Genomic DNA, 14,999 nt, shown 5'->3' on the forward strand with positions numbered 1-14,999 from the left:
TCATAGACAAGTATATGATCGACCTTCTGTTTGACACGTGTCATTTTTTTATTTGAGACGTTTCCTCACGATGTTTTATTTCTCCATACGAGCGAGTGTTAGATGATGCATATATATAGTCAGAAAATCCATTGGTGCACGGGCGGGATCGAATCTACGACCTGATGAGAGTCGCACGCTCAATTATAAATAATAATCTTGAAGAATGTTTTGACATGTTTTTTTTTTTACATTCTACAAATAGCCCGAGAGTCTTGACATAATATACCTTTGAGGGATATTGTTTATCAAGGAACTAGTTCTATCGGTAGATATTTTCTTTCCCGTTTAAGTTCCCCACACAATTCTCTTATAGTCTGCAAACCTCAGTGTTCGGGTAGAGAAGGCCTGAGGCCTCCTTACAAACGTTCTGTAAAAAAAAAATGGTGATTAAAAAGAGTGGCGGAGAGTTTATTGCCAATTCTTCTCTCCCTTTCTACGCCCTTGATTTGAGAACTGGCAGTAAATGTAAAATTAGAAGCATTAATATGTATTTCTTTACTGACATGTCATAAGTGTACATTATGTTACCTATATTATTTTTTTTACTTTTTACTGAGTCTAAAGTGTAGGGATGTTTTATTATGTACTGTTAATCATAAATAAACACTAGTATCACCACATATTCTAGGTGGAACAGTGAAATATCGACCTCAACAGCCGCCTCCTACACCGCCACCAACACATTCCATGCATAACGGGGCACATACAGACGAACCGACGCCGCCGCCTAGAAAGGTAATTTATAATCGCCTATTTTAAATATATTTAATGATTCTAATCTAATCTGTATTCATACTTTGTATAGACTATGGGAATGTTGTAGGTAAAGAAAAAAAAATGATTATATTAGATACTAATAACAAAATATGTCAGGAAAGTTTAGTACTGAAAGCGAAAGATGTTGATTGTGATCCTCTATGGTCTTGCCAAATATTTTAGTTAGATAAAATTTACACTTTTCATATAAGGTATTTAAATTAAATTGTTTGTTTATTGTTTATAATGATAACATAAATATGTTGACAAAAACAGGCTGTCGTTTGAGTATCTATGGTAAATAAAAAGAATTATTTTTTATTAAGGATGATGTCAAGATCTGTACATACCACAGAGTGCTTAGTGCACATGTCATAGTACCATTAGTTTTTGGAGCACGAGCACGGACACGAGACTTTCGTACTTTTATTACAAACTTAGGAACTATACGTTACTTAACTATAGAATATTGTTAAACAATAATATCGTGCATTAAATTAAGAATTATAAGCTCTTACAAGAATTGCCCAAAACATTTCTGGATTACATACATTTTAGGTAAAAATTCTCATCAGAAACATACGTTTTCTTAATCTCATTTCGTTTATTTTAAAAAATAGGTGATAGTGATTTCAACATAATGAGAATGAAATGAGTATAGAATATATTTGTTTTTTCTTCAGAAGAAAAATAGATTGCAACCGGAAAAGGCTGACAAAACGAAACTGAGAAGGGTAAAGACGAGAGAGCTTTAGTGTAATTAATCGCTTTTCCCGATTTAATTTCACCCCCGATATTTGTTTTTTCGTATTTAATGCTGTCAAAAGACCACAAGGATAACAATTATAATATATAGTGTATGAAAATATATTATGAGTTCTGACCACCACTTTCTGGTCACCAATGAGCGTCAACACATTAGTAACCAAAAGTTATATAGGATTATCAGATCCTGGATCCGATCCCCATCGAAACAGTATTTGGATTGAAAGAAGACTTATTAATTTATCTTAATAAAAATTATAAATGAAATTTAGTACGTAGAGATAAGTCTGCGTCAAAGCTCCAGGAATTGTGGATACATGAGAGGTAGCATATAAATATAATGAAACCCCCAGAATTGATTCCGTTTAAATAAAAATTTAAACAGCACTTCAACTGACTTCTACCAACTTGATTGTGATTGTGATTGATACGCGTAACGCGTGCACGTGAACGCGTTTGATTGGACTAGAGACATTGTTAAGAAATCATGATCATTAAAAAATTCAAACCCTAGAACGTTTTCCAATTAATTCGCCATTAAAATAAGTTTTTTTTCTTGTAGCCTTTTGACAGTAACGTAAATAAAATCTTCAAAAGGACGCTTCAATGCGTTGTTTACTGCATGTATAGAAATGTAGTTAAAACCTTAGTTTCCAAGAGTAGAAACACGTACTTATTCATAAACGTACATACTTAAAGCAATTGAATGCCGTTTTATTATTCCAGTAATTTTAAATGGATATAAACGTGAAAAAAAAACGTCAATAAATAATCGGTGGCAATATATTCTTACGAGTATAGTGCGTTTATGAATATATATATTTTAACAATAGATCTCCAATTGTAGGGTTTTAATGTCACCGTGTAAATAATGAAGATTTGTGGATTTTATACTAACACGATATATTGCATGTTTTTAAGTGAATAAAAAATTACAATATTTCAAACTTCGTTCCCAAACTATATTTTTATATTAGAAAACGTGCTTAGAAGGCACATAGATCTCTAGCTTACGTCTAGACACAATGGTCCATAAAATAAAATTAATAGTTTAATGAAGATTAAATTAATATTTGTAATTATTCTATTTGAGAATTCGATTAACAATTTGAAGATCATAGAATTTTATTTATCAAAAAGTTACACAATGATATCGACCTGTGTCTGGACGTTTAATAAACGTTCTTCTTAAATTATTTCTTATGATCTTCATCGCGTCTTTCATACATTTTCAGGAATGTTCTAGTCAAGATTCATCGCTGGAGCTATGCGATATATCGGACGGGTTAGACGATAGTCGTCTTCAGTCAGCGTTGTCGTGTGACAGTTCGCGTTCGAGGGAGAGATCGCGGCGGAGTGACAGTCGCTCACTTGATATTTCTGACACCTCTAGTGTTCATTCAAGGTCACCATCGGCTTCTATAACTATGGTATGTTGCGAATATTTCATATTACTCTGTTTGTATTGTTAAAGATCGGGAGGAGAACTTTAAAAAAATACATACAAATTATGCCTGTGTTTTTTAATACAAATGTGTCGATGTTTCACGTGATTTATTTAATATGTACCGTCATTAAAATATATAGAGTTATGAAATATATGAAGGATGTTGCGAGAGAGGTATGTGTGTCAAGACCGTATCAAGTGGAGATCCGTGGTCTCTGTCCACCCCTTCAGGAAAAAGGCGTGAATGTATAAATAAGATAAATTTTTGAAGTTTTACATCTTTAGGCGCGTTATGAAAGATTGATGATAGTGAAATTTTACGATGCGCGCGCACCGTGACACAAAATTAACAGAATGAAGTTGCCCACGGAAGATGCTACGGCATTGGACATAATTTAAAAACAACATTCGAATAATAATATAATTTATGTTACACTTAATGTAAGAGAATAATAATAAATATTTATTTATTTAATTTTTCAAATGAAAACTGAACTTTATTGACTCCTTTTCCAGTCTTTGATTATTTAATTGTAATTATTTGCATGCAATCAAAAACAATTTTTAATAATGCCAAAGAAGTATAACTTCTTACGCGCGTGCACAAGTACACGCACCCTTTTTTTAGTTAAAATATATAAATATAAAGTCACGTTGTGTTCGACGTTGAAGTGATATTTTTATTAATGTACGGAAATTTTTAATAGATGGGCGGTACGAGACGATGTAGGGCCCTATATGACTGTTCCGCTGACAACGAGGACGAGTTATCCTTCCGCGAAGGCGAAGTAATTGTGGTTATCAACGAGAGAACTGAAGACGACAACTGGATGGAAGGCCAGGTAGAAGGAACGAATCGTAGGGGAATGTTCCCCGTCTCTTTCGTACACATGCTACCAGATTAGAGAGACGGAGACGGATATAGTTGCAACAGTTCAGCTTAAAATGTTACTGTAACGTTTCGTTATCGGAGTTGCAGTATACAACATTGTATCATTTTATTTATTTTCAAACAGACGCGAGTGAAGTCCGGAGTAGAAACAATTTGTCTCTTCTAGATTAGGCTATTCATAATTTGTAATTATACTGTTTGTCTCATTCTTTCAAATGCATAAACTTGCTTGTTTGATAGAGACAAAGCAGTACGTTTATACGATTATGAAGGTGGTAGATATTAGCGATCTTCGAAACGCCAAGTATGAGATTTCGTGATACTTTAGCTCAAGCTATCTATTGAGACTTTCCATATATACTGAACTTGATATGGGCCTAAGCTTTCGGCGTTTATTTGACGGCTATGAGCTTATTTACATATAGTATTTTGTATTCAATACATTATGTACTTTGGAAATTAACATTCATGTATGGGTATTTTATTACAATTGATGCAACACATTTTAAAGAATTTAAAACTTTCACAAGAGCTTAAAGCATTTGAAACGAGCTGAATTCAAAGAATATTATGTTTGAAAAGGTAATATGCCTTAACTCAACAAAGTCTTCATACTGAAGTAAAAACAACAGTTTATAATGCAATCTTGGCGCCATTTAGAAATAAATCTAACGGCGTTGTGATAACTAAGCACAATTTATACAGTATTAACATGGTCTCGTATTTTACCATTTATATACATTGTAAAGCATTTCATAACGCTCGAAACTTTTAAACTAAAGAAACATATTAATGAGATTATACTGCCATCTCGTTCTTCGTAATTATGAAGAAAAGAGATAGATGCAGGTTCAACAGTTGCGTCGGAATTTCTATACTGCTACGAATTTATAACACCAATATTGTAAGTGCCAACAGACACTCCGTCCCTTCGCGGGTTTTATTTATTGACAACTTCATATAATATATAGACAATATAGTCAGCGTTTATTAGTGTTTTGAAAATACACTTTTACCGAAGGAAAATGCGTCAACTCTCTGACTGAAGAGGATTATTACTGCGGCAAAAAAATAAAATTCCAATAAAAACATTAAGGTATAATTGTATGTGTGTATAACTTATATATACGTAAGTTTAGTAGATTGAGTTAAAAAAATTTAATTAATAATTTTTAAAATACGTTCGCAATAACTAAGAAATACATTTCGTCTCAATAATAGCAACACATCTCTAAAATAAATTATATAAGTTATGTACACATACTATTTAATTATACCTTAATGTTTTTATTGGAATTTTGTTTTTTAGCTCCAGTAATAATTCTCTGCAGTCAGAGAGTTTACGCATTTTACTTCGGTAAAAGTGTATTTTCTAGTTTGAGCATGAAAAGACATTTATAATCTATGTATTTTGTGTTAAAATTTTGTTCGTTATTTATATTTAGGCTTTTTCGTGTATGAATATGTACTACTAAAGGAATTAATATATATTTAATTCCTTGTGCGTTTATCAAATATTATTAATTAAATTCCGATCCAATTTGCAACGCACAATTTCTTTTATACTTTCTATTAATAATTGTATTAAATCATATTAAAACGTTTGCCGTTTTGCTCAAAGGCGTGAAAAACATAAAATCCTAAATATTCAATGTAGTGCCATTAAGATTTTTCACTTATAGTTTTAGTACTTTTGCTCAAAAAAACGTTTTTTGGCTGAAAATTAGAAATTTTAAAATTAAAGTGTTTTTTTGTCATTTTGTACAATAAATATAAGTTATTTGATCTCTAAAGAGTAAATTAAGTCCCAAGTTGGCTGATTAACGTTTCGTTATCTCTTGAAAGGTTTTGAGAAAATGTGATGGTGAAAAGTCGGTGAAAAACGGCCTAAAAATTAATTCGCTTATCTTTGTTTATACTTGAGCTCATAATGATTTGCCAAATATTTCAGAAATGTAAATAATTATTAATCTATTGGACCAGTGACCAGTTTGTTGTAGATGTTTCTCGTAGAATCATATAGATTGTTGCTACATGTTGTCTATAGAAATCTATGTATTTGTTCTAAGCCGTAAGTTACGTAAGAATTACGCTCATGATAACCATAAATTCACCATCACGTATGTTCGTGAAATTTGAGTGTTATTCAATTTTGGGATACAGAACAATGATGTTAAAAAAACTTTGGAATCCATTTGATCATTACACAACAACCTAAATCAATAATTGTTATTGGTGGTTAGAACTAGAAGTCACGGAAGACTAATCCAAATATAGAGAATCTATGAAACAAACGGAGAAATTTATTTTCCTATTTCCTCATTGAAGCACCGGTCCACTGGACTTCCTAATATAATATTTTCTATTTGTCCCGTTTCTGGCATCCAAGTCAACTAGTGAGATGAAATTTATCATCGAGCGTCAAAATTTTTATTTCGATGCATTTTGTGTTAGGGTTCAAGTATTATATGTGCTGAGTTTCTTGCCCGTTCTTCTCAGAACAAGGCCTCCTGGTAGTTTTGCGAACGGATGGCGTAGTCTTGCTCTTTCGTGAATTTTGTAAACGTTGCTGACATTCATAAGCATGCTCTAAGAAGCATCTAAATTTAATAAACGTATTTTGATTTTGATTTATTACGTCACGCCAAGAGTAGTAAAACGTTTCTAGACCACCCAGTGACTCTTTATACCTAAAACTTACAATTGTGTGGTGTAAAGTACTAGAAAGTCGAAAATAATATTAACAATAACGCGTAGTTCAATCTCCGCCCCGCATCGTAACGTTTTATAAAAGGAAAAAAATTAGTTTATACCTAATACTTGAACGCTCCCTTAGACAGTATTTATATGTGTTTTGTATTCTCAGCGCCATCTATGAACACTGATCATTTTGCAATTGGTCTCAAATAATAACATAACTTACGGCTTACTTCTAACATTTTTACTAACTTTGATAATAATTGTTATGAATGTGAAATTTTATTACATGTGACCGATTGTTCAATCGTTGATTATTTATAAAAATCGTTTCACCTTTAGTTTAAAAATAAAATTTTAGTCAAATATTTCAACGATTGAAGTATTGGTTGTTAATGTTTCAAGGATTTGAAAATAATTATGAAAACCAATCAATTTGGTTAATTTTTATTATATCCGTATTGTTCTAATTTGCACCTTTGACCATATATTTAAATTATATATTACCTTTATACACATTCCCAAGTAATTTCATTGTAATTTAAGCTCCTATAGCTGTAAGTAATTCCAGCTTTGTGTAAAGTTACCTAAGTTAAAGTTTGTTGCCATAATTTAGTATTATTCAATATAACAATCAATTAATATGGGTTTGTCCTTTGTCTCCTACAAATATAGAATTAAATATAACCAATGTAAATATTCTTTTAATCACAACTCTTGGTTTATTCAAAATTGTTTAATAATATTCAATAAAATAATTTATTGTATCCTTTTAATACGTATTTAGAAAAATGTTTATGCGAGTAAAACTTGGACTGTATGAAAATAGGTGAAAAGTAACAAAACAAGCATGAATTTTATTCTTAACAGACTATATGCGAGAGTGTACTGTCACTGTCATAAACAAACATTTTTAATTATCTAATTTATTTATGTTTCGTCGAATCTTTTAAATCAATATATCTTCCTGTAAAGTTTTACCATGTAAATTATATTTATTTTACAGAGTACCTAGCATAAAAAACTTTATTGTGATGAAATATTTTAATGCCATTTTAGCCTGTCAGTATGATACTTATTAAAATTGTAACCAAATGATGCTATAGCTATTAAGATGTTTTATTCTAATTCAAAAATTTGTAGCATATTAAATGTATTTGTAGTTTAAAGCCTTTTTCTATTGTGTATTTCCTGAATAAGAATGCATGAATTACATCATTTCGATGTCTTATTAAGTGTTTTTTTAACTCCTTTTTTAGTTTGGCTTAGGATGTTGAAAAGTAACTGATCTATAAGTTAAATCATAAATTAATGACAGAAATAACTACATATTTATATTAAAAGTCAGTTACGAGCTTACGAGTAAACAAAACGAAAGTGTCTTCTACGGCATATTTTTAGATTGCTTGTGTTCAAGAGTGTAACAACAACATTAGGCAAGCCATTTAAATGACGTTTTGTAATAATATCTCATGTTTAAAAGAGGGTACAGCTTAATTTGTTGATATTATATTACTCAAACTTCTACCGAAGCTAAGGGACATGGGCCCATTCATGTATATTCTAACACTTTGATAAATTCAATCTATATTCTTCCTCGGATTTATCGGACTTAACAAATTGCGACAAATTTATTAAATATTTGATTTTAAAAATTAATTGTACTATGTATTTGCATTTTGCATTAATATTGAATTGTCAGTAGTCTGTGGTATGTCAGAGTCAGAACACAGACGTCATTTCTGTGGAATCTGAATGTCATGTTGAGATAAGAGTATTCATTATTCAATAAAGATAACCGATTTTATACTATTAAAATAATAATAAAAATACAATGACATGAGTTTTATCCATTATTTATATTATATTACACACATGGACATTATAAATAGATAACACTAGGTCTTTGCTGGGGCAAACTATAATTGTTTGTAATTCTTATCTGTTTTAGCTTGATAACTTATTTGATAATACATACATTTAAAACAAAAGTATTTACAACGTATGCCATAATAAGTTGTTTAGCTTTACATTACATTACAATGACTTATAATTCATAGGTAAACATGTCTCGTAAACGAGTTTTTGATCTGCTGAGAACAATTAATGTTGCTGCGTAAGTATATAAATTATAAAGTATTTACTTTTCCCTCATAAATACATTTTTAAAGAAGTTTGTTTATATAAGTTAACTTATAACTTTCATTGTTTTACATTGTTCTTTTTTATTAATTATTTCTTAAAACACCATTGATCATACAAAGTAGTTTTCTTTATGTTTTGATGCACTTGCTTGAGGTTTCTCTTAAAGATTATTTTAATTAATTAACTAGGTGTTTTTGTAACATACAGTTGCCAGTGTCCAGCTCATAGCCATAGAGGCAATATACACGTAACAAACACAACTCCTAGCAAAGATTATGCTTTTGAAGTAAGTGACTGAAAAAAATGCATTTATTCTATCAGCTTCTCTAAACAATAAAAATATCTTAAGGCATGTGGAAATTTGTAAATTCATATCTAAAATGTTACTTAATGGAGAAACAAATATTCATTTCTAACATTATAAATTTAATTATATTTAATAACTGATATTTTAGATCAAATGTTCTACTGTGAGATATGGCCTGGGAGTCACAAAGGAGGTTGGTTTGGACTTGTTTAATCTTGGAGCTAAAAATGTTTGTGTAATGACAGATCCTAATGTTGTATCTTTGAGTCCGACTAAGGCAGTTCTTGATTCTCTCACCAAACATGGGATTCATTACAAAGTTTATGATGGAGTAAGGGTGGAACCAACGGATTCTAGGTTAGTATTAAATAGATCTTATATTATGCTACAATTTTATATCTTTTATCATAGAGATCTGATAGTATTATTAAATTAATAATATTAAAATAGCCTTTTCTGTGGTTTCTGCCATTGCAAAATAAATTAAGCCATGGCATAACTGCATTTGAAATACTGATGTAGTAGCATTGCATCTATTGCTATGAGCAATTATCAGTCACGTACTCACTGTACAAGTACAAGGAAAACATTGTGAGGAAACCGGCATGGCTTGACCCAAAATCTATGGTGTGCCATGCACAGAGGTTAATTTGCCTACTTTTCAATTAAGAAAAAATATATCAAGAAATAGTTACAGAAATTTGTGGCCAAAACTAAGGGTTGTAGTACCAGTTCTTACAAAGTATAAAAAAAGAATTCTATTTAAAATTCCAGCTTTAAAGCAGCCATAGACTTTGCAAAGGCTGGCAATTTTGATAGTTTTGTAGCTGTCGGAGGTGGATCTGTAATGGATACCTGTAAAGCAGCTAACTTGTATTCTTGTGATCCTGAGGCCGAATTCTTGGATTATGTGAATCAACCTATTGGTAAAGGAAAAGAGGTCACTGTACAGTTGAAGCCATTAATAGCCAGTATGTATTTGTTATTCTATGAGTGCAATATTAGGTTAAGTAATTAAAATAAGTAAATAAAAAAATACCTTAAAAAAAAAAAAATAATAATCAGTGGCGCCTGTTCAGCCCTGCGATTCTGTAACTCACTTTTCGAGGTGAGGTGAGCTCAAAAGGTGGGAGGTTGTAGTTTATTGTTTATCAGAATGCAAAATCATAAAATGACTGCTTCACGACTGTGAAGTTAGTTACAGAATCGCAGGGCTGGTCTTGGCCTCAGATTTCTGACTGTTTCATGATCATTTTTAAATCTAATAGGCAAGTAGGTGATCAGCCTCCAGTGCCTGACACACGCCGTCGACTTTTTGGGTCTAAGACATGTCGGTTTCCTCACGATGTTTTCCTTCACCGTTCAAGCAAATGCTAAAATGCGCACATAAAAAGAATGTCCATTGGTGCACAGCCGGGGATCGAACCTACGACCTCAGATATGAAAGTCGCACGCTGAAGCCACTAGGCTAACATTGCTTAAGGCAAGTTAAGTAATTGGCATTATAGTCCACAGCTTTCTGCTTCTATTTCTTTAATTTTTTTGGAGGCAAATGAGTTTACTGCGTTGTATTTTATAAAATCACATCTGGTATTTTCAGTGTTTTGAAAACTGTAATATAAAAGTTTCATACTATTATTTCTAGTACCAACAACCAGTGGAACGGGCAGTGAAACTACAGGAATGAGTATATTTGATTATGAAGCTATTCAGGCCAAAACTGCTATTGCAAATGCTGCTCTAAGACCGTTATTGGCCCTTATAGACCCTCTCCACACCCTCTCCGTTCCAAAAAATGTTGCAATTTATTCTGGTTTTGATATTTTCTGTCATGCGTTGGAGAGTTTTACGGCTATTCCATATTCAGAGAGAGGGCCTGCGCCAACCAATCCAGCTCTGAGACCTGTTTATCAGGGAAGTAATCCTATATCTGATGTGTGGTCAAGATTTTGTTTACAGGTGAGCCGATAGTAATTTAAGATTCCAACAAATCTATATATATAAAAGAAAGTCGTGTTTGTTACAACACTTATAACTCGAGAACGGCTGGACCGATTGCCATGGTTTTTGATTTGTTGGATTTGTTTCCGTCCCGAATAGCAGAATAAGCAATAAAATATAGGATAAGTTATCGAATAACAATAAATAAATTAATTAATTTTACGAATGCAAAAACCATATGGTGCCATCTGTTGACAAAACTACGCATCATTTTACGTCGAATTCGTGTCAGTTCAAGAAATTCCGATCTTGAGGTGAATGAGGAGATGCATAACCATGCTTTGATCCTGATCAAAAGATGTTGGATATCAGAAAGTGCTTAACATGCAGTATCGCCATATTGACGCTAGAGAGAAGATGCTTAATGTGTAAAACTGCCATTCTTCTTTCGCAATGGCAAGCAATAAAACATTTCTGTATTTGCAAAAGAGTTGTATTAATGTAATACTTAACATTAATGAAATCCTAAAATAAGTTAAATTAAAGTAACAACGATATTATAAGGTTGTAGGGCGGAACGAAGTTAGCCAGGTCAGCTAGTACATAAATAAATACGGCGAAACTTCCTTATTCATAATAGCTAACTCAGTCTTTTTGTTTTTGCAAGCTTTTGACTGATATACTGTTCTTCTGTCTCTTTCTGTCAGGTTGTGTACTCTGTGATGAAAAGGGACAGATGAGAGGCTATAAGGATAACTACTATACTGTATAGCCTTTCATCTGTATGACTTAGTAGATCAGTTACTCAACAAGTCAACAGTCAATCTTTGCATTGGTATTGGTTCTGCTTTCAATGCCCGGCTGTACACAAGGGTATTTTCTATGCTCTCAATTAAAAAGCTTGTAGTATTAAAACAAATTAACCAGCCATGTGTCACTGAAAACTGACCTCCTACTCGCTTATAACGAAATATTATCAATGATATGTGTGTGTGTCCCAAGCTTATTTGGGGTTACGGGGTTTCATACAGATAGCGTTCAAACAAACTCGTCACTGCCCATTTGCCCAGTAGGTCATTTTGACTTCAGATCTTATCTTACAGAGTCTTGCCAAATATTTCTCCCGTTCTGTAAACAACGCGGACGATATCGAGGCTCGATCTAGTATGCACTTAGCGGCCACTATGGCTGGCGTAGGTATCGGAAATGCAGGCGTGCATTTGTGTCATGGACTTGCTTATCCAATTGCAGGAAATGTTAAACAATTCGTACCCGAAGATTATGGGTAAGAACAATTTTTTTTACCCCAACTAAATAATTAACTTTACAGCTATAAACATTTTCATTATACGAGTTATTATCGATCCATGTTAGCATTTTATAAACACAAAATAATTTATCTAAGATAATTGTGTTGAATCTTTCAATGGTACAGGGCACAGTCCAAGGTCAAAAAGTATCAGTGGAGTTACTTTATACTTACAGTTTCAGTGGAATGAATATACAATGCGCGCCATCTATGGGTATATTAAAAAAAAGGGTGCGTGTACTTGTGTACGCGCGTAAGAAGTTATTCTTCTTTGGCATTATTAAAAATAGTTTTTGATTGCATGCAAATAATTAATTACAATTAAATAATCAAAGACTGGAAAAGGAGTCAATAAAGTTCAGTTTACATTTGAAAAATTTAATAAGTAAATATTTATTATTATTCTCTTACATTAAGTGTAACATAAATTCTATTATTATTCGAATGTTGTTTTCTTGACTTTATTCTGAAAATTTTTAACTACAACTAAATAATTAACTTTACAGCTATAAACATTTTCATTATACGAGTTATTATCGATCCATGTTAGCATTTTATAAACACAAAATAATTTATCTAAGATAATTGTGTTGAATCTTTCAATGGTACAGGGCACAGTCCAAGGTCAAAAAGTATCAGTGGAGTTACTTTATACTTACAGTTTCAGTGGAATGAATATACAATGCGCGCCATCTATGGGTATATTAAAAAAAGGGTGCGTGTACTTGTGTACGCGCGTAAGAAGTTATTCTTCTTTGGCATTATTAAAAATAGTTTTTGATTGCATGCAAATAATTAATTACAATTAAATAATCAAAGACTGGAAAAGGAGTCAATAAAGTTCAGTTTACATTTGAAAAATTTAATAAGTAAATATTTATTATTATTCTCTTACATTAAGTGTAACATAAATTCTATTATTATTCGAATGTTGTTTTCTTGACTTTATTCTGTAAATTTTGTGTCACGACTCACGGTGCGCGCGCATCGTAAAATTTCACCCTCATCAATTTTTCATAACGCGCCTAAAGTATAACTTCAAAAAATATAGACATTCAAATATAAAACTGATGTAACTGTGGGACATACATTTATTTAAAATGTTCTGTATATCGTTGACTTAATTTAGTTTAGCTCATGCGCAGTGATTTACTGATTTGGGATACGATTTATGTATAAAATTACGCTACAAGTTCTGTACGTGTACGTGTACGTATGATTGAATTAGGCTGTATCCACACTAATGCCGTTCACGGCTCGCTAGCGGTCCTAAATGAAAAACAATGTGTGCTCAGACTATCCCTAATAGCGAAGGTCTGGTCGAATCCAAAGAAGAATATTTCACCAGACCGAGAACGAACTGTAAACTGCATTATAGTGCTGATCCAGCCTTTTAGATACTAGACGAGACATTTCTAAACCAGATTGTTCTAGATAATAAATTGCATCTTTTAGAAAGGATCCAATAATTCCACATGGGCTATCAGTAGTCGTAACGGCACCAGCTGTATTCCAATTCACGGCTCAGAGTGACCCTGACAAACATTTAGAGGCCTCTAATCTCCTAGGAACAGATATTTCGGGCAAAAAGCAAAAAGATGCTGGGAAGATATTGTCAGACACAATATTGAAATACATGGAAATGATGAAGATTGACAATGGTCTGACTGGACTTGGTTATACACTTGATGATATACCACAACTAGTCAAAGGAGCATTACCACAGGTAATGTATGAGGAACATTATAGTGTTTATATTATTACACTTATACACTCTTTATATGTAATTACTAGCTGACCCGACAAACATTAATAAAAAAATAGGGGTTGATGGGTGAAAATTAGGGATTGTATGAATTTTTGTATGCTGTATCATAAAAAATAAAAACAAAAAAAATCTAATAAATAAAATTTTGGGGGACACGCCTTATCACTTAGGATTGAAAGATAGATGTTAGAAGAAGCCGATTCACAGACTTACTGTATATGCATAAAAAAATTAATAAGAATCGGTCGAGCCGTTTCGGAGGAGTATGGTAAGGAACATTCTGACACGAGAATTATATATATATATAGAGATTTTTTATTATTTAAAAAGTAATTACTTTATTTCGCGATCCTTTCCGCTTAGCCATTCTTGATTACAAATAAAACAAATATTTTATGCAGTCAAGCTCAGAATAACGCACGAAACCGTTGTTTTGGTTTAAAAGTTAATTTTAGTAATAGATCAAATAACTTAATTTTTAAGCTAGCTTTAATTCAATGCTATTTAAATTGGCCTCTTTCATTGACCTTTTGTATAATATAACTATAATTAAATGTTGGTTATCAACTAGTTTTCCACGCCTAATGAGTGGCACTCGAGACTATATAAATAATGTATAAATTCAGTTGCAAAGAATACATCAAGTAAATTGTTTTTGCAGCACCGTCTCTTGAAACTGACTCCTTTGCCTCAAACAAAAGAAGATTTGCAACACATTTTGGAAGACTCGTTAACTATTTATTAAGTATATCAAGTAAAATAAGTTTATTTGTTTGATTATAGAATTATAATATATTATTATTATTTTGCCTGTTATATAGAATTTTCTGGCATGTATATTTTATAAGAATGTAATATACATTTATCAACGAGTAGTCATTAATTAATAGTGCTATTTTGAAAATAAATAAAGACATGGTGATTAGTGTT

At 31.9% G+C, this 14,999-nt stretch overlaps 2 protein-coding genes across 3 annotated transcripts in view; both read left to right on the forward strand.

Annotated features, from left to right (window-relative positions):
* The window catches only part of LOC125055321 (arfGAP with SH3 domain, ANK repeat and PH domain-containing protein), a 44,956-nt gene extending 40,442 nt beyond the window's left edge, over window positions 1–4,514 (forward strand). The window contains exons 14-17 of one of the 2 annotated variants that reach the window (XM_047657745.1): window positions 671–777; window positions 1,482–1,532; window positions 2,799–2,993; window positions 3,718–4,514. In XM_047657745.1, the coding sequence (XP_047513701.1) occupies window positions 671–777; window positions 1,482–1,532; window positions 2,799–2,993; window positions 3,718–3,915 (551 nt within the window). In that variant the 3' untranslated portion in view covers window positions 3,916–4,514. The remainder of the gene's footprint in view (window positions 1–670; window positions 778–1,481; window positions 1,533–2,798; window positions 2,994–3,717) is intronic. The other variant, XM_047657752.1, reaches the window with a different exon arrangement.
* Window positions 4,515–8,554: 4,040 nt separating this feature from the next.
* Window positions 8,555–14,991, forward strand: LOC125053755 (probable hydroxyacid-oxoacid transhydrogenase, mitochondrial). Its single transcript, XM_047655293.1, has 8 exons — window positions 8,555–8,715; window positions 8,952–9,030; window positions 9,200–9,408; window positions 9,826–10,022; window positions 10,697–11,010; window positions 12,096–12,277; window positions 13,757–14,027; window positions 14,731–14,991. Exons 1-8 carry the CDS (start codon window positions 8,666–8,668, stop codon window positions 14,812–14,814), a joined length of 1,386 nt encoding a protein of 461 aa, XP_047511249.1. The 5' UTR covers window positions 8,555–8,665; the 3' UTR covers window positions 14,815–14,991.
* Window positions 14,992–14,999: the final 8 nt, after the last annotated feature.

This window comes from Pieris napi, chromosome 1, assembly GCF_905475465.1.
Source record: "Pieris napi chromosome 1, ilPieNapi1.2, whole genome shotgun sequence".
NCBI classification, from domain to species: domain Eukaryota; kingdom Metazoa; phylum Arthropoda; class Insecta; order Lepidoptera; family Pieridae; genus Pieris; species Pieris napi.

What these genes read in the sequence shown, in the direction of transcription:
- LOC125053755 (XM_047655293.1), top strand. Translation starts at nt 8,666, where the DNA reads ATGTCTCGTAAACGAGTTTTTGATCTGCTGAGAACAATTAATGTTGCT. An exon ending in GTGGAACCAACGGATTCTAG is followed by an intron (nt 9,409 to 9,825) that starts GTTAGTATTAAA and finishes TTAAAATTCCAG; the next exon opens with CTTTAAAGCAGCCATAGACT. An exon ending in TTCGTACCCGAAGATTATGG is followed by an intron (nt 12,278 to 13,756) that starts GTAAGAACAATT and finishes TGCATCTTTTAG; the next exon opens with AAAGGATCCAATAATTCCAC.